Source organism: Microcaecilia unicolor, chromosome 6 (genome assembly GCF_901765095.1).
Source record: "Microcaecilia unicolor chromosome 6, aMicUni1.1, whole genome shotgun sequence".
Taxonomy (NCBI): Eukaryota; Metazoa; Chordata; class Amphibia; order Gymnophiona; family Siphonopidae; genus Microcaecilia; species Microcaecilia unicolor.
The window spans coordinates 186,504,778-186,523,543 of NC_044036.1; the positions used below are offsets into that span (position 1 = coordinate 186,504,778).

Sequence of the window (18,766 nt, forward strand, 5' to 3'; positions counted from 1 at the left end):
AGCTGCCTGACCACCTCCTGAAACGGCTTGGCTTGCTCAGGAGGGAGCTTGTCCTCCAAGCCCGCCAATTGCCGCACATTGTTCTGCATATGGATGCTCGTGTAGAGCTGGTAGGACTGAATCTTGGCCACGATCATAGAAGAATGGTAGGCCTTCCTCCCAAAGGAATCTAAGGTTCTAGAGTCCTTGCCCGGGGGCACCGAAGCATGCTCCCTAGAACTCTTAGCCTTCTTTAGGGCCAGATCCACCACACCAGAGTCGTGAGGCAACTGAGTGCGCATCAGCTCTGGGTCCCCATGGATCCGGTACTGGGACTTGATCTTCTTGGGAATGTGGGGATTAGTTAGAGGCTTGGTCCAGTTCGCCAGCAATGTCTTTTTTAGGACATGATGCATGGGTACTATGGACGCTTCCTTAGGTGGAGAAGGATAGTCCAGGAGCTCAAACATTTCAGCCCTGGGCTCGTCCTCCACAACCACCCGGAAGGGGATGGCCGTAGACATCTCCCGGACAAAGGCCGCAAAAGACAGACTCTCGGGAGGAGAAAGCTGCCTTTCAGGGGAGGGAGTGGGATCAGAAGGAAGGCCATCAGACTCCTCGTCAGAGAAATATCTGATGTCCTCCTCCTCCCACGAGGCTTCACCATCGGTATCAGACACAAGTTCACGAACCTGTGTCTGAAGCCGTGCCCGACTCGACTCCGTGGTAACACGGCCACGGTGGGAGCGTCGAGAGGTAGACTCCCTCGCCAGCACCGGTGAAGCTCCCTCCGCCGACGTCGTCGGGGAGCCTTCCTGGGAGGCGGCCGCAGTCGGAACCGCAAGCGGTATCGATGTCTGAGACCTCACCTCGGGCAAGGGGCCAGCCGGCGCCTCACTCGACGGTACCGGAGGCGCAAGCACCCCCGGTACCGGAGGGGAAGGGCGCAACAGCTCTCCCAGGATCTCCGGGGTTACGGCCCGGAGACTCTCGTGCAGAGCAGCTGTGGAGAAAGACATGGAAGCCGATGCAGGCGTCGAGGTCAGAGTCTGTTCCGTGCGTGAAGGCTGTTCCGGGCTGTCCAAGGTGGAGCACATCGACACCTCCTGAACAGAGGGTGAGCGGTCCTCCCGGTGCCGATGCCTACTGGGTGCCGACTCCCTCGGCGACCCAGAGCTCTCGGTACCGATGCAGGAAGGTGACCGGTGTCGATGGTTCTTTGATTTTTTCAAACGAAGCACGTCACCGGTACCAACGAGGACGTAGAATCCAGCCGTCTCTTCCTTGGGGCCGAGGCCGAAGAAGGTCTGTCTCGGGGGGGGGGGGGGGGGGGGGGGGGGCTGTACCGCAGGAGCCCTCAGGGTAGGAGACCCACCCGCAGGCTCACCGCCACCAACAGGGGAATGGACAGCCCTCACCTGCACTCCAGTCGAAGCACCACCGTCCGACGACATCAGCAAAAGCGGAGGTCCCGGTACCACCGACGCCGACTTCTGATGTCTTGGTACCGACGATGCAGAGGGTCGATACCTCGATGCCGTCGATGCAGAAGGTCTTGATGCTGTCGACGTCGATGCACTCGATGCCTCCGGTGCTGTTGTCGACGAAGAGCCCGAGAACAACACGTTCCACCGGGCCAATCTCGCTACCTGAGTCCTCTTCTGTAAAAGAGCACAAAGACTGCAGGCCTGCGGGCGGTGCCCAGCCCCCAGACACGACGCGTGCCTATCAGTGAGCGAGATTACCCGGGCGCACTGGGTGCACTTTTTGAAGCCGCTGGAGACTTCGATGACATGGGCGGAAAAATCACGCCGGCGAAAACAAAATTCGCGAAAGTGACGAAGGGCACCAAAAATAAGGGAGAGAGAAAAACCCGTACCGAGGCCACAAAAAAGGCCTACCCCGAAAGCGAAAGGAAACTTACGTCGTGGAAACAAACTAGACACACGGGAAGGGACAAAGACCGAGGTCTTTTTTCTTTTTGCGAAATTGCGAAAACGCGCGAGGGTCAACTTGAGGGGCGCAAAACAGCGGCAAAACACGACTGTCCCGAGCGCGGACAAAAGAAGACTGACGAACATGAGCCAGTTCGGGCGGGAAGATGGCCGCACATGCGCGGTGCGCATGGGCGCGCGAGGACTAGCAAAGCCTTTGTTAGTGGTTTCCGATTGGAGGGGCTGCCGTGGACGTCACCCATCAGTGAGAACAAGCAGCCTGCTTGTCCTCGGAGAATGAAGGAAATGCAACCTGCTAGCCAATTAGAGATGGTGCGTTTCCCGACAGCGACCTCCTTCCTATTGGGGACGAAAGAAACAATTGGGCGGACTGTCTGTGGGGCTGTGTCCGTTCCAGATAGAAGGCCAATGCTGGCTTGCAGTCCAATGTGTGCAACTGACGTTCAGCAGGGCGGGTATGCGGTCTGGGAAAGAATGTTGGCAAGACAATTGACTGGTTAAGATGGAACTCCGACACCACCTTTGGCAGGAACTTAGGGTGAGTGCGGAGCACTACTATGTAATGATGGAATTTTGTATAAGGAGCATGAGCTACCAGGGCTTGAAGCTCACTGACTCTACGAGCTAAAGTGACTGCCACCAAGAAAATGACCTTCCAGGTCAAGTACTTCAGATGGCAGGAGTTCAGAGGCTCAAAAGGAGGTTTCATCAGCTGGGTGAGGACGACGTTGAGATCCCATGACACTGCAGGAGGCTTGACAGGGGGCTTTGATAAAAACAAACCTCTCATGAAGCGAACGACTAAAGGCTCTCCAGAGATGGCTTTACCCTCTACACGATGATGGTAAGCACTAATTGCACTCAGGTGATTCCTTACTGAGTTGGTCTTGAGACCCGACTCTAAGTATAGAAGGTATTCAAGCAGGGTCTGTGCAGGACAAGAGCGAGGTTCTAGGGCCTTGCTCTCACACCAAACGACAAACCTCCTCCACTTGAAAAAGTAATTTCTTAGCGGAATCCCTCCTAGAAGCAAGACATGGGAGACACCTTCAGACAGACCCAAGGTAGCAAAATCTACGCCCTCAACATCCAGGCCGTGAGAGCCAGAGACTGAAGGTTGGGGTGCAGAAGCACTCCGTTGTTCTGCGAAATGAGGGTTGGAAAACTCTCCAATCTCCACGGTTCTTCGGAGGACAACTCCAGAAGAAGAGGGAACCAGATCTGACGGGGCCAAAACGGCGCGATCAGAATCATGGTGCCGCGGTCTTGCTTGAGCTTCAGTAAGGTCTTCCCCACCAAAGGAATGGGAGGATAAGCATACAGGAGGCCCTTCCCTCAATGAAGGAGAAAGGCATCAGATGCTAGTCTGCCGTGTGCCTGAAGTCTGGAACAGAACTGAGGCAGCTTGTGATTGGTCTGGGAGGCGAAAACGTCCACCGAGGGAGTGCCCCACTCTCGAAAGAGACTGCGTACCACTCTGGAATGGAGCGACCACTCGTGCGGTTGCATGAGTCTGCTCAGCCTGTCGGCCAGACTGTTTACGCCTGCCAGGTATGTGGCCTGGAGAAGCACGCCGGTGCCCCCCTGCTTGTTGATGTAGTACATTGCAACCTGATTGTCTGTCCGGATTTGGATAATTTGGAAGGACAGCCGATCTCTGAAAGCCTTCAGTGCATTCCAGACTGCTCGGAGCTCCAGGAGATTGATCTGGAGACCTGCTTCCTGGAGGTACCACACCCCTTGGGTGTGGAGCCCATCGACATGGGCCCCCCACCCCAGGAGAGAGCACTTTTGTGGGCTAAGGAATTTGAAATGGGCGTCCCAAAGTTAAATTGGTCCGAATCATCCACCAGCACAGCGAATTGCGGCAACTGATGGACAGGCGGATGGCATCTTCTAGATTCCCGGTGGCTTGACACCACTGGGAAGCTAGGGTCCATTGAGTCGATCTCATGTGAAGACGAGCCATGGGAGTCACATGGACTGTAGAGGCCATATGGCCCAGTAGTCTCAACATCTGCTGAGCTGTGATCTGCTGGGACGTTCTGGCCTGGGAGGCGAGGGACAGAAGGTTCTGAGCCCTCGCCTTGGGAAGGTAGGCATGAGCCGTCTGAGAATTCCGGAGATTGGACTGGCTGGAGATGGGATTTCGGGTAATTTATTACAAACCACAGCAGCTCCAGGAGTTGAATAGTGCACTGCATGGACCGAAGAGCTCCCGCCCTCTGAGGTGCTCTTCACCAGCCAATCATCGAGATACGGGAACACATGCACCCCCAGCTTGCGAAGGTACACCGCAACCACTACGAGGCGCAGAGGCGAGCCCAAAGGGCAGCACACAATACTGGAAGTGACGTGTCCCCAAACGGAATCGCAGATATTGTCTGTGAGCTGGCAGTATCGGGATGTGGGTATAAGCATCCTTTAAATCCATGGAACATAGCCAATCGTCTCTCTGAATCATGGGGAGAAGGGTGCCCAAGGAAAGCATCCTGAACTTTTCTCGCACCAGATATTTGTTCAGGCCTCTCAGGTCTAGGATGGGGCGCATCCCCCCTGTTTTCTTTTCCACAAGGAAGTACCCTGGAATAGAATCCCTGTCCTTCCTGCCCGGGTGGTACGGGCTCGACCGCATTGGCGCTGAGAAGGGCGGAGAGTTCCTCTGCAAGTACCTGCCTGTCCAGTGGGCAATTTGGTGGGGCGGAGATCAAATTCAGGGTGTATCTGCACCGCACTATTTGGAGAATCCACTGGTCAGAGGTTACAGGAGGCCACCTTTGGTGAAAAACTGTCAACCTCCCCCCGACCGGCTGTCTGGCACGGCTACTTTTATGGCGGCTATGTTCCCATGGATCCAGTCAAAAGCCAGTCCCCTGCTTTTGCTGTGGAGCTGCAGGGGCCTGCTTAGGCGCACGCTGTTGATGGGAACGAGCGCGCTGGGACTGTCCCTGTGCCTGAGAAGGCCTTCGGGCCGGCTGGTTGTACCTACGCTTGCTGTAAGCATTGTGCGCAGCCCGCCGGGCCCGGGAAATATGTCCACCTGCAGAGGTGGATGCTGAAGGCGCCCGGTGGGAGAGCTTGTCGAGAGCGGTTCCCCGCTGGTGTAGTTGGTCCACCAACTGCTCGACCTTCTTGCCGAAAATATTATCCTGCCGGCAAGGGACATCCGCCAGCCGTTGTTGAGTCCGGTTATCCAGGTCAGAGGCACGCAGCCATGAGAGCCTGCACATCACTATACCCTGGGCCGCGGCTCTGGATGCCACATCACAGGTGTCATAAATACCCCTGGACAGGAATTTTCTGCACACCTTCAGCTGCCTGACCACCTCCTTAAAAGGCCTGGACTGCTCCGGCGGGAGCTTGTCAACCAGGTACGCCAGTTGCCGCACATTGTTCCGCATGTGGATGCTCGTATAGAGCTGGTATGACTGGATTCTGGTCATGAGCATGGAAGAATGATAGGCCTTCCTCCCAAACGAGTCCAGAGTGCGAGACTCCCACACCGGGGCGCCGAGGCGGTATCCCTCAAACTCTTGGCCCTCTTGAGAGCAGAGTCCACGACTGCTGAGTCATGTGGCAGCTGAGTCCGCATCAACTCCGGGTCTGTGTGGACTCTATATTGGGACTCTGCTTTCTTGGGGATGGTGGGATTAGATAGGGGCTTCAACCAGTTCTGAAGCACTGTTTCCTTCAGGACATTGTGCAACGGTACCGTGGAAGACTCTCTAGGTGGTGATGGATAATCGAGGACTTTGAGCATCTCAGCCCTCGGCTCATCCACGGTAACCACTGGGAAGGGAATGCTAATAGACATGTCCCGGATAAAGGAGAGGCTCTCTCGAGGAGAGAGCTTCCTCTCCGGTGAAGGCGTGGGATCGGAGGGAAGACCCGCAGACTTCTCGGAGGAGAAATATCTGGGATCCTCCTCCTCCCCCTCAGTGTCGGACATGAGCTCTCAGAGCTCAGACCGCAACCGGGCCGTCTCGACCCCGAGGAACCGCGTCCTTGATGATGGCGGGGACGAAGCTCCATCGACGGGGATTCCACCTGAGTGGCGATTGAGACCGGTGCCGGTTGTTGAAGACCGCATCACGGGCCCAGAGCCAGGCGGAGCTTCCATCAACGGCACCGCGGGCGCAAGCACCCCCGGTGCCGGCAAGGCCTGGCGCATCAGCCCCTCCAGGATACCTGGGAGGATGGCTCGGAGGCACTCGTCTAGGGCCGCTGTCGGGAGAGACCGGGGAGCCGGTACCGGGATACTTGACGACCTGCGCATCGACACCTCTTCAATAGAGGGGGAGCGCTCCTCTCGGCGTGGGCGCTTCTTAGAGAATCGTCTCTCGACGTCCCTGAGCTGCCTGTGCCATGCGCCGTGGGCGACCGATGATGGTGCTTCTTCGTAACCTTCTTCCGATGCCCGTCATCAGCGCTCCGTGGCATGGACGAGGTGGAGTCTCCGCGCCCTCTGGGGGTTGGATCCGACAGGGTTCAGTCCCGATGGCCCTGGGCGGCGGGACCAGCCGAGGCAGACCACCTAACTCGGTCGTTCACCGCCGCCATCGCTGGCAGGTCGTCGGGCCAAGGGAACCTGTACTCCTGGGGTCAATGCCATGCTCGGTGTCAAAGTCGTCGACATCGGCACCGATACCGAAGTCCCAGCCGTCGACACCGATGACATCGAAGGGCTGGCGCAAGTTCCGAAAAGACGGTCCCCGAAGAACTTGCCTCGCCACCTGCGACCACTTTTTCAAGCCGAGACACAAGGAGCACGCCTTGGAATTATGCTCCAGACCGAGGCACTGGAAACACCAAGCGTGAGAATCGGTCTGCGAGATCTGCTGGCCACACCGACCACACTTTTTGAATCCGCTCGGGACCTTCAAGGACATCGACGGAAAAATTGCGTCGGCGAAGTCAAAACCGTCGATGGTGGCGGTAAAAGTAACACCACAAAAAGAAAGAAATCGGATGCGCGGCCACAAGGCCGCGACGAAGCGAAACAAAAGAAAAACTTGATAAGGATTTTTTTTAATAACGAAAAGAAGGGGCCGCGGACTAGGCCGCACAACGGTTTTCCGGGGCTGACACTGAGAGGGACAAAGCTACGTCTCTCTCCAGCGCGGAAAATCGAAAAACTGAGCAGGAGCGGTCGCGCACGGGCGGGAAGACGGTCGCGCATGTGAAGTGGGGGCGTGCCCCACGTGTGGGACCTCCTGCGAGATTTTTTTCTTCTGGTTTGAGGGGCTGCCGTGGACGTCAACCCAGTCTTGAGAACAAGCAGCCTGCTTGTCCTCGGAGAAAAATAAATAAATAGATATGCAAAAAGTACGTGCAATACATTAAAGGAGCTGTGCTTGCTGAAAAGATTTTCTTGTTGCATCTTGAAGGATTACAGGAAAATCCAAATGCAGTTTCAATATAGTTTTAGGTGATATTTTACGATACTCTTTGTTTCAATACATTTGACTAATGAATGTAATCCTCACCTTAGTAGGGTTATTGTCTTTTGTGCTTTCATTTGTAGATGCATTTGTAACTTCATAACCTTTGATATAGATATTCTGCTGCCATCACCAAGGATGCACAAATCAGGAATCACTATCAGGTCAGTGCAATGGTACTGAACCATTATACAGATAGTTTAATATGCTAGCTTAATATTAAATTGACACCATTATCAATTGTGGATGGCTCATCCTGCTTGTCCATAAAGGATAGAAAGGAGATTATGGTAATTTAGAAAGCAACGAAAATTGAGGTACTTGCCAAATTTAGGATAAAATTCCCCTCTATGTTTCATCTTACCTGTTGTGCTGTCTTGCTCTTGGGCTTCTCTTTCTTCTCCTTGCTTTCCTTGGAGTTGGAAGGTACATTGGCTGGTTGTTGCTGGGCTACACTCTCTGCAGCAGGAAGGTAGGTTTGCTTTTCTCCATCCCAGTACAGGTAATGCTGGGTTGAGGCATTATAATAGTACTGAAGGGGGAAATGAAAAAACAGTCTAGTTGAGATCCTGGGCAACCCTCTTACAAGCTAATTTCTATATTCACCAGTCTTGAGGTTCCCACCCAGGCACCACTGAGCAGCTTGACTACTCCTTACCAGAAGTCTGTGCCTTTATTTTAAATCATAACGATTTGCTTATTGAACCCAACCACTAACAGATGTTAAGAAAGCAAGCAAGCAAAACTTGTGCATACCTGGGAGCTAGAATCATAGTAGAGTCCTGTTTGGGGATCAAAGTAATAACCGGAGGCTTCATCATACTGGTAAGTAGATGTGTCTGGAACAGCTATGAATTCAATTGAGTTACAATGTTAACTGAAGGCTAGGATAAACACAAAGGTAAAATTTGGCCTTCCCTGCTAATTTTCTTTCCTCTAGATCCTCCAGACCGTTCAAGACGCTTGGGTTATGCACTCCTACCAGCAAAGGGAGACCGAGAACACAAACTTCTTATACAAGTAGCCTGTGCAGACCTTCTACTAACCAGTAAAACAGTAACAAAGCAGAGGAACAAAACACCTCCACCTAAACAAAACCACTGAATCTACACTCAGATCTCTTCCCCTTAAGAAGGGGATATTCAACTGCAGATGGGCACAAACGGTACCACAAACTGCCCTTAGTAAAAATCCAAAACCCAAATCACAGGAGCTACTAGAAATATCAGGAACTGAAGTCTAAAGAAAATATCAAACTGAACTGTCCCGATACACTGGGTAGGCTCTAGAACGGTCTGGAGGATCTATAGGAAAGAAAATTAGCAGAAGGCCTAATTTCACCTTCCTCAGCAATCCTCCAGACCGTTCAAGACGCTTGGGACGTACTAAAGCAGTAAACACATTTAAGGGTGGGACCTGCAAAGCCCAGAGGACAGGACTGCAGCTCCAAAACTGGCATCCTCTCTTGCCTGTACATCTACTCTGTAATGTTTGAGAAAAGAATGCAGGGAGAACCACACCGCCGCTCTACAAATGTCCACCGGTGGAACAAAACTACTCTCTACCCAAGAAGCCGCCATCCCCCTAGTGGAATGTGCCTTGAGCCCCACCGGCACCGTACAGCCATGCCATATGTAAGCCGAAGAGATGACATCCTTCAACCACCGAGCTATAGATGCCTTAGAAGCAGCCGCTCCCTTCTTGGGCCCCCCATGAAGGACAAACAACCTGTCCGAAGACATGAATTCCTCCGACCTGCGCAAGAAACCTTCAACACTCTGCGCACATCCAATTTCGCCAAACGATGCTGAGAAGCATCCCCCATTCGGTCCCCCAAGACCGGCAACGAAATCACCCGACATGAAAGGAGAATACCACCTTAGGCAAAAACGAAGGCACTGGACGCAGCGAAACCTTTTCCTTAGAAAACCACAGAAACGGAGGCCTACATGAAACAGCCTGGAGTTCCGAAATCCGGCGAGCCGACGATATAGCTACCAAAAAGACCACCTTCACAGTAAGGTCTTTTATCGAACAAGACTCCAAGGGCTCAAAAGGAGAACCCGCCAAAGAGTCAAGAACAATATTAAGATCCCACTGAAGAACTACCGGCCGCTGAGGAGGACGAAGCAACTTCACCCTCCTCAAAAAACGGACCACATCCGGGGAAGACGCAACCGATCTGCCCTGCACCTTACCCCGAAAACACGCCAAAGCAGTCAGCTGCACCTTCAAAGATGACAATGAAAGGCCCTTCTCAAAACCATCCTGCAAGAAATCTAAAATGCACGACACAGAAGCTGTCGAAGGGACACATGCCCGGTCACCACACCAATCTTCAAATATGCGCCACACACGCACATAGGCCAAAGACGTCGAACGTTTACGAGACTGCAGCATCGTCTGAATCACTTGAGGGGTAAACCCTTTCCTTCTCAACCGTTCCCCCTCAAAGGCCACACCGTAAGAGAGAACAGAGCCGGATCCGGCATGACAATTGGACCCTGACACAACAGCACCGAGCCCACCAGCCGCAGAGGCTTGCCTTCTAACAAGCGCATCAGATCTCCGAACCACGGCCGGCGTGGCCAATTCTGAGCCACCAACACCGGACACGCATGACATTCTACCCTCTGTAGGACTCGACCTATCAAGGGCCACGGGGGAAGCACGTACAGCAACACTCACTGAGGCCACGGAAGGACCAACGCATCGATCCCTTCAACTCGCGGATGCCGACGCCAACTGAAATACCGAGGAACCTGAGCATTTTGTGCCGACGCCATGAGAGCCACTACTGGCATTCCCCACTTTAGAACAATCTGGTCGAACACCGACTGGTGCAGAGACCATTCTCCGGGGTCCAACATGTGTCTGCTTAGAAAATCCGCGTTCACGTTGTCCACCCCGGCCACGTGCGCTGCCGAAATCTGCACTAGATGCCTTTCTGCCCAACTCATGAGCAGAGCCGTCTCGATTGCCAATCGCGGACTCTTTGTACTGCCCTGCCAGTTGACATATGCTACCGCTGTCGCATTGTCGGACATGACTCTTACCGCCTTTCCGACCACACTTGAGCGAAATGCCAACACAGCTAGCCGAATCGCCCTCGTCTCCAACCGGTTGATTGATCACTGAGCTTCCTCCGTCGACCACCGCCCCTGCACGGACCGACAGACACTGAGCTCCCCAGCCCAGCAGACTGGCATCCGTTACCAGAATCATCACTGAGGAGGTTCCAACGGCATGCCCTTTTTCAGATGGGCTGAGCACAGCCACCACTGGAGACTGCGCCGAGGAGCCCACCTCAATGGCAACCGCAACTCCAAACTGTGTACCTGAGGAGACCACCGGGACAACAGAGCCACCTGAAGCTGACGGATATGCGCCCTGGCCCATGATACTACCTCCATTGTCGCTGCCATGAGTTGGACTCTGAACGGAAATTAACAGCCGAACCTGCTGCTGAAGAGAGGCGATCCGAGAATCCGGCAGAAAAACACGACCCACTGCCATGTCGAACCGCACTCCCAGGTACTCCAGACTCTGTGATGGGATCAACTGACTTTTGACTACATTCACTACCCATCCGAGCGAGTCCAGAAACACGACCACCTGAGCCGTCGCTGCCACACTGTGAGCCCGAGACTTCGCCCGGATCAACCAGTCGTCCAGATACGGATGCACCAGAATTCCCTGCCTCCAAAAGCCGCTACCACCACCATTATCTTGGCTAAGGTGCGTGGAGTCTTTGCCAGACCAAAAGGCAGAGAACAGAACTGAAAGTGCCTCCCTAAAACAACAGCAGAAGGAAACGCTGATGAGCCTCTCGCATCGGCACGTGCAGATACGCTTCCGTGAGACCCAGTGACGTGAGAAATTCTCCCTGACGAAAAGCCACTATGACCGAGCGCAGTCTCCATGCGGAAGGATGGCACCTTGAGCGCCCCCCATTGACCCTCTTGAGATCTAAAATGGGTCGAAACTGGTCCTCCTTCTTCCGCACCACAAAGTAAATGGAACAACAACCCATTCCCTGCTCGTGTCGAGGAACGGGTACCACAGCTCCCAACTGGATTAAGCGATCCAGAGTCTCTTGAATAGCCTTTAACTTGACTTGAGAGTGACAAGGAGAGGGAAGAAACAGATCCGGCAGCGGGTGCTCGAACTCGAGCGCATAACCATCGCGAACGACCTCCAGCACCCACTGATCTGAAGTAATTTGGGTCCACTCCTGATAAAACAGACGAAGTCGCGCCCCGACCTTCACTAGAGGCTGGACCCGCACATCTTCATAAGAAGGACTTATTACCATTTCCAGCACCTCTGGAGGAGTCCCGACCTCCTCGACGACCCCCTCGAAAGGACTGCGTCCGCTGGAAAAAACAGCTTTTAGAAGGTGATACAAATCTGCCCGGCCTGTACCGCCTCGCGTCCTTAAACCGACCTCTAGCCGAACCACCTCAACTAGTCGCCTTAGGCCGTTACTCCGGCAACCGTGAGACCTTGGTATCCCCAAGACCACTCATCAGTTTATCCAAGTCCTCTCCAAACATAGAACCCTTGAAAGGTAGAGAACACAACTTTGCTTTGGAGGCCGCATCTGCCACCCAGCCCCTAAGCCAAAGAGCCCTGCGAGCCATCACCACCAGAGCCATATTCTTAGCCGAAGCCCTTAGCAAATCATAAAGAGTGTCCGCCAAAAACGAAGACCCCATCTCCAATTTGGCCAGGTCCTGAACCAAACCAGTCCTATCTAACGCAGGTTCATCCAAGAGCTTCTCCGCCCAACGGAAACAAGCTCTGGCTACCAAACCCCCAAACACAGAGGCTTGCAAGGCCAAAGCCGACAAATCAAAGCTGCGCTTCAGAAAGGACTAGCTTCCTATTCTGAGGATCCCGTAAGGCTGTACCGCCATCCATCGGAATGGCCGTAGCCTTAGTAACCGCCGTAACCACCGCATCTACAGTAGGTGGTTTCAGCAGGGCCAAATCTTCCGGAGGCAAGGGATACAGCCATGCCATAACCCTAGACACCTTACAAGCAGCCTCCGGCACAGACCATTCCTGAAAAACCATGTCTCGTCTGAATTCATGGGAAAGGAACGGGAGGCTCTCCGAATCCCCTTAACCAAGGGATCTACCTGGGGTCCCTCCGCAGAGTGAGTGGCCGCTGGAGCAAACTTCAAAGTAGAGATCACCTGATCAATGAGCTCTAACTCCTCCTCCTTATGAAAAATGCGAACCACTTAAGAATCTTCCCCAGGCCTTAGACCATCCTGATCCTCAGACTCATCTAAGAGATCCTCTTCTCCTGGGTCACTCCAAACCTCCGACCAAGGCAGAGAAAGCATCTCCATAGGTTCCGAAATATCCACCCGCGGGTGCTTAACTCCCACTGAAATAGCAGCCTCCGGGGAACAAACAGCCTGAGAGGGGCCAGCTCTCCAGGCATTATACAGAGACCAAACAAACTCAGGGGGGAAACCAGACCCACCCCCGATGCTGAAGGCCCAACAACACTTCCTGCAGTCCCTGCGATGGACCCCCCTCGCGCCCAAGGCGGCAGGTCCATCGCGTGATCCACAGCTAAACTAGGCGCACTTCCCGCCACACATGGGTCCCCTGGCGCCGGTATGGAATGCGCGGCCAAAAGGGCCACGCTTCCCGCCAAAACTGGCTCCGTCGAGGCCGACCCGGGACACACAGCCAAAATGGCCGCGTTTCCCGCCAAAACCAGCCCCGCCGTTGCCAGCCCGGAATGTGCGGTCAAATCGCCACCCAACATCTCTGCCGACTCAGGGGAAAGCACGGGGGGCAAGAGCGCTGACAACTTAGGCTCCCTACTAAATTTACATTGGCCACCTTTCACTTCGACGCCGCGGCCAGCTTAGACATAACGGCCGCGAACACAATGAAAACAAACAGCTGCTTTGTGCTCTGACAGACTAAAAGGCAAAACCGCCTAAGGCAAGAGCGCCCTTGAAGATGTTTTATCTCTGGACTGCCACAAGAACGGCCAAAATAGCCACCTTTTAAAAATGTTTTTTTTTTTTTTTTAACCTCGTTGCTGATGCCTAAACGCCTCAAGGGTACAGAACAAGGTCTGTAGCCGAGGTCAAGTAGTCCTCCAGAGGAAGAGCACAGGGGGAGGGACCGGCCACCCGGGTGTGACACCCCACAGGGAATAAGAAGCCCCTTAGGACTTACACCCTGTAATAGAGATCCAAGTGTGGGTTCTCTAACAATTACAGCCCAACCTAGAAACCCCAAACGAGCCCTACCCGACTGAGTACACTGCACAGGCTGTACACATCTACCCTCTGCTGAGACTTTGAAAATACTGGTTAATAGAAGGTGTGCACAGGCTACTTATATAAGAAGTTTTAGTGTTCTCAGTCTCCCTCTGCTGGTAGGAGTGCATAACCCAAGCGTCTTGAACGGTCTGGAGGATTGCTGAGGAAATCAATTTTACACAAGTGATGCAATTACGCAGAATTTAATTCTTGCGTTGGAACTACACTAGTTCAAGATACAAATTTACTTTCTCCTTAACAGACCAGGTAAATTCAAAACACAGTAATTTTGAGTGCAGAAATTTCTGCAAACCACTTAGCAACCATGTTATTAAATTACCCCCCCCCCCCCCCCAATGTGAGGTCTGAAAAGGTGCCTATTTAAAGAATGCAACACAGACACCTATGTACTTTAATAAAATAGTTTTCAGAATCAGCACCAATAGTGCAAAACTTTACACCTGCTCTACAAAGATGTATCCTACTGGTGTACGTCACAACTTTTCCTTTGTTCTACTCAATCTACACCCCCCCCCCCCCCCCCGGACCACATACATACAGACTGTGTAAAAGCAGGTATACATTTCACTTTTCAGGTCTCTTTCTCATGTTTAACAAGTTTGTAATTCTTTTCAATTTCCATAATTTTTATGTTTTTATTGTAAACTGTTTTGATTTTAAAATTTCAAAGGTGGTATATCAAGCTATAATAAACACTTGTGAAAAGCGAAGATACTTACCTGTAGCAGGTATCCTCCAAGGACAACAGGCTTCACATTCTCACAAATGGCTAGACAATCCGTGTCGCCCGGGAATCGGCAAGCTAGCCAGCAAAGAAAAAATTCCAGAGCCTCCTGTGGTACGGGTCATGCCCCACCATGCATGTGCGGAGCGCATTCACGCCCGCAACGTCTCCGTGTCTCTTCAGTTTAATACAATAGCATAAAAAAGAAAAATTACGAAGAAACAACTCCAAGGGAAGGTGGGCAGGATTTTGAGAATGTGAAGCTTGCTGTCCTCAGAGAATACCTGCTACAGGTAAGTATCTTCGCTTTCTCCGAGAACAAGCAGGATTACATTCTCACAAGTGGGGAATCCCTAGCATCCAGGCTCACAAAACAACAAACAATGGTCAATTGATCCTCACAACGGCAAGGACTAAACGCAGATTAACCTGAAACAAAGCACAACTAGATAAAGGTGCAGCCTGGAACAGAATAAGACAGGCCTAGGAGGGTGAAGTTGGATTCTAGACCCCAAACAGATTCTGCAACACTGACTGCCCAAACCAACTTTCTCATTGTGTATCTTGCTGAAGGCAGTAGTGAGAATGTGTGGACTGAAGACCACGACACCCCAGCCTTGCAAATCTCTAATAGAAGCTGACTTCAGGTGAGCCACTGACACAGCCATGGCTCTAACATTATGAGCCGTGACATGACTCTCTAAAGTCAGCCTAGTTTGGGCATAAGCAAAGGAAATGCAATCTGCTAGCCAACTGGAAATGGTGCATTTACCGATGGTGACTCCCCTCCTGTTGGGATCAAGAGATCAAACAACTGGGCGGACTGTCTGAAGGGCTTCGTCCGTTCCATGTAAAAGGCAAATGCTCTCCAGCAGTCCAAGGTGTGCAAGCTGCTTTCGCCAGGATGGGAATGAGGTCGAGGAAAGAATGTTGGCAAGACAAGCGACTGGTTTATATGGAACTCCAACACCACCTTTGGCAGGAACTTAGGGTGTGTGCGGAGGACTACTCTGTTATGATGAAACTTAGTATAAGGTGCATCCACTAATAAGGCCTGAAGCTCACTGACCCTACGAACTTCCAGGTCAAGTACTTCAGATGGCAGGAATTCATTGGCTCAAAAGGAGATTTTTTTTCAGTTGGGTGAGAACTACGTTGAGATCCCATGACACAGTCGGATGTTTGACAGGGGGCTTTGACAAAAAAGCAAACCTCCCACGAAGCGAACAACTAAAGTTTGTCCAGAGATAGGCTTACCTTCTACACACTGCTAAGAGAAAGTACCTGGGATCCTCTTCAGATTCCCATGAGTGCTCCTCTTCGGTATTGGACAGCGCTTCCTCAGGAATGTCAGAGACCGGGCCCACCTCGATGAGGAGGAACCATGTCCTTGAGAACAGTGTCGAGGAGCTGGCTCCTGCCTCGACTCCGGCAAAGCTTTCTCTACCAACGTCGAAAGAGAACCGGCCTGGGTAGCCATCGACAACGGAATCGCAAGTGGCACCAGTGCCAGAGACCGCACTGCGGGCCAGGTGGGGCTGCAGCGGAAGTCATGGCAGGAGCAGGCACCCCCCGATGCAGATGCACATCGCTGCATTAATCCCTCCAAGAGCCATGAGAGCAAGGCCCAGATACGCTTGAGAGCCGCCATCGTAAAAGCTGATGGGCCGGTGTGGGCTCAGGTCGTCAAACCGCCTGGGGTGCGGGAGTAGGATCTCAGCTGCTAGGAGATGCACGCATCGGCTCCTCTTGGATAGAGGGAGAGCGGTCCTCCTGCGGTCGACACTTTTCAGGTGCCAAGTCCCTTGGTGTCCCGGAGCTCCCGGCACCATGCGCTTGAGGAGATTGATGTCTGCTTCTTGGTCTGTGCCCGATGCACTTTATCCAACTCCTCAGTGCCGATGACGACACCGAATCCTCACATGGCCTCTGTGTTGGGTTGGACTATGGCCGGTCCTGGGGGGCCTGCATAGCAGAAGACCTCAAGGCAGATGGAGACCCACTTGACACTTCACTGCTCCCAGTGTCTCTTGGTCTGGCAGCAGCCATCTCTACCTCGACTCCCGACACAAGAACCAGACCGAGCTCCAAAAAGTTTTTCGCATCGAGCTTCTCGGGAAATTTGTGCCCTTTTCTTCATACGAAGGCAAAGGACACAGTCTGCCGGGCTATGGTCGGACCCAAGGCACTGAACACACCAACAATGTGTATCAGTACCTGAGGTGGTCTGGCTGTACTGGGAGAAATGCTTGAAGCCACTGGGAGTCTGATGACCTGGAAGGGAAAATGGCTCTGGCAAAATCAAAGGTCGCGACTGTGGCTGAAAAAGAGAGTAAGGCACAAAAATAGGAATACCGTCCGAGCAAGCCCAAAATGGGGCCAATGACAAAAAACAAAGAAAACAAACGAGAAACAAAACTAAGAAGATAAGGGAAAGCATTTTTTTTTCTAATAATGGAAGAAAAAGAACACAAAAAAACACAGCGTCAAAAACGCAGTAAAGGCTCTTCCCGGGCGTGTGAGGAGCAGTGGACGACAGAGCTGCTTTCTCTCGCGGAAAAGAAGACTGAAGACGCAGAGACGCTGCGGGCGGGAAGGTGCTCCGTGCATGTGCAGTGGGGCACAGCAAGCGCCCCAGATGGCTGTGGAATTTTCTCTTTGCTGGCTATCTTGCTGATTTCCGGGCAACGCAGATAGTCTACCCACTTGTGAGAATGTAAGCCTGCTTGTTCTTGGAGAACAGGCTTTACAATGGGGGAAATCTTTATAGAAATACCCCCTTTATTATTATTTTTTTTTTTACATAGAAACAATGGCACTGTGTAAAGCACATGCTCAGACAGAATTATGCTCAACTACTAGTTAAAAAGGATGATTTACCAGCTCAAAAACTACTTACCATATTTTGTGCCAGGAACTACACCAGTTGGAGAAGATGCCCCCTGCGTGCTAGTGCTGGCTTGGGTCTGAAAAGGCAAATGTCTTCATTTTACTACTTAGTTAAAATGGAAGGATGTAAAACAATGACAGGGAAACAGCAATGTAAATGTTATGTCTAATTCTGCCTGCCATCTCTGCTGTACACCAGTTTTGTACTACGAATTTAAAAAAAGTTTGTGAGATCACATTTTAAGTCTCTTGTTTGTGTAATCTGGATTTTGTCTCCACATTCCAGATGCATGATCTCAACATTCAGGCCACCTTGTAGGCGCAAAGGTGCTGAAGCACTACTGTAGCACTATAGGCACTGTGCACAGCCATTCATGTGATTATGTGGACTTACAAAACATACATGGTCCTATAGGCACTATTCAGCATTCAGAAGGGAAAATTAGGTTCTTACCTTGGTAATTTTCTTTCCTTTAGTCATAGCAGATGAATCCATTACGAATGGGTTGTGTCCAACAACCAGCAGGGGGAGATAGAGAGCACTAATCCCCAGCCCTGGCTGACCCCTGGCACCCGATACCTTCGCTCCTGCACCCGATCGGCTGAACGCCTATGGAGGAAATCTTGCACCCATACTGATTTCATTCACTACAAATTCATGTTATCCTCCTTCCAGTCCTCCCTATTCCTCGCCAAACAGGACTATTGCACCCAATTGACCAATTCCCTCAGCTCTAACCCTCGTCGTCTCTTCGCCACCCTCAATTCCCTCCTCAAAGTGCCCTCCGCTCCCACCCCCCCTCACTCTCTCCTCAATCACTCGCTGACTACTTCCGCGACAAGGTCCAGAAGATCAACCTTGAATTCACCACCAAACCCTCCCCCCCTCTTCATCCCATTACCCACTCCCTCAACCAACCAACCCAGGCCTCCTTCTCCTCTTTTCCTGATATCACCGCAGAGGAAACCGCCCATCTCCTCTCCTCCTCAAAATGCACCACCTGTTCCTCAGACCCCATCCCCACCAACTTACTTAACACCATCTCTCCTACTATCACCCCCCCCTATCTGTCATATCCTTAACCTCTCTCTTTCCACTGCAACTATCCCGGACACCTTCAAGCATGCCGTAGTCACACCCCTCCTCAAAAAGCCATCACTTGACCCTACCTGTCCCTCCAACTACCGCCCCATTTCCCTCCTACCTTTCCTCTCCAAGATACTTGAACGCACCGTCCACAGCTGTTGCCTCGATTTTCTCTCCTCTCATGCCATTCTCGATCCGCTTCAATCCGGCTTTCGCCCCCTGCACTCGACAGAAACGGCACTAAAGTCTGCAATGACCTACTCCTCGCCAAATCCAAAGGTCACTACTCCATCCTCATCCTCCTCGACCTATCCGCCGCCTTTGACACTGTCAATCATAACTTACTTCTTGACACTCTGTCCTCTTTTGGATTC

The 18,766-nt window shown here is 52.3% G+C and overlaps 1 protein-coding gene across 2 annotated transcripts in view; it reads right to left on the bottom strand.

Annotated features, from left to right (window-relative positions):
- The window catches only part of RBM5 (RNA binding motif protein 5), a 247,830-nt gene that overhangs the window by 48,072 nt on the left and 180,992 nt on the right, over window positions 1-18,766 (bottom strand). For both annotated transcript variants that reach the window (XM_030205344.1, XM_030205343.1), the window contains exons 17-19: window positions 17,316-17,382; window positions 8,132-8,223; window positions 7,740-7,907 (exon numbers count right to left, since the gene is read on the bottom strand). In XM_030205344.1, the coding sequence (XP_030061204.1) occupies window positions 7,740-7,907; window positions 8,132-8,223; window positions 17,316-17,382 (327 nt within the window). The remainder of the gene's footprint in view (window positions 1-7,739; window positions 7,908-8,131; window positions 8,224-17,315; window positions 17,383-18,766) is intronic.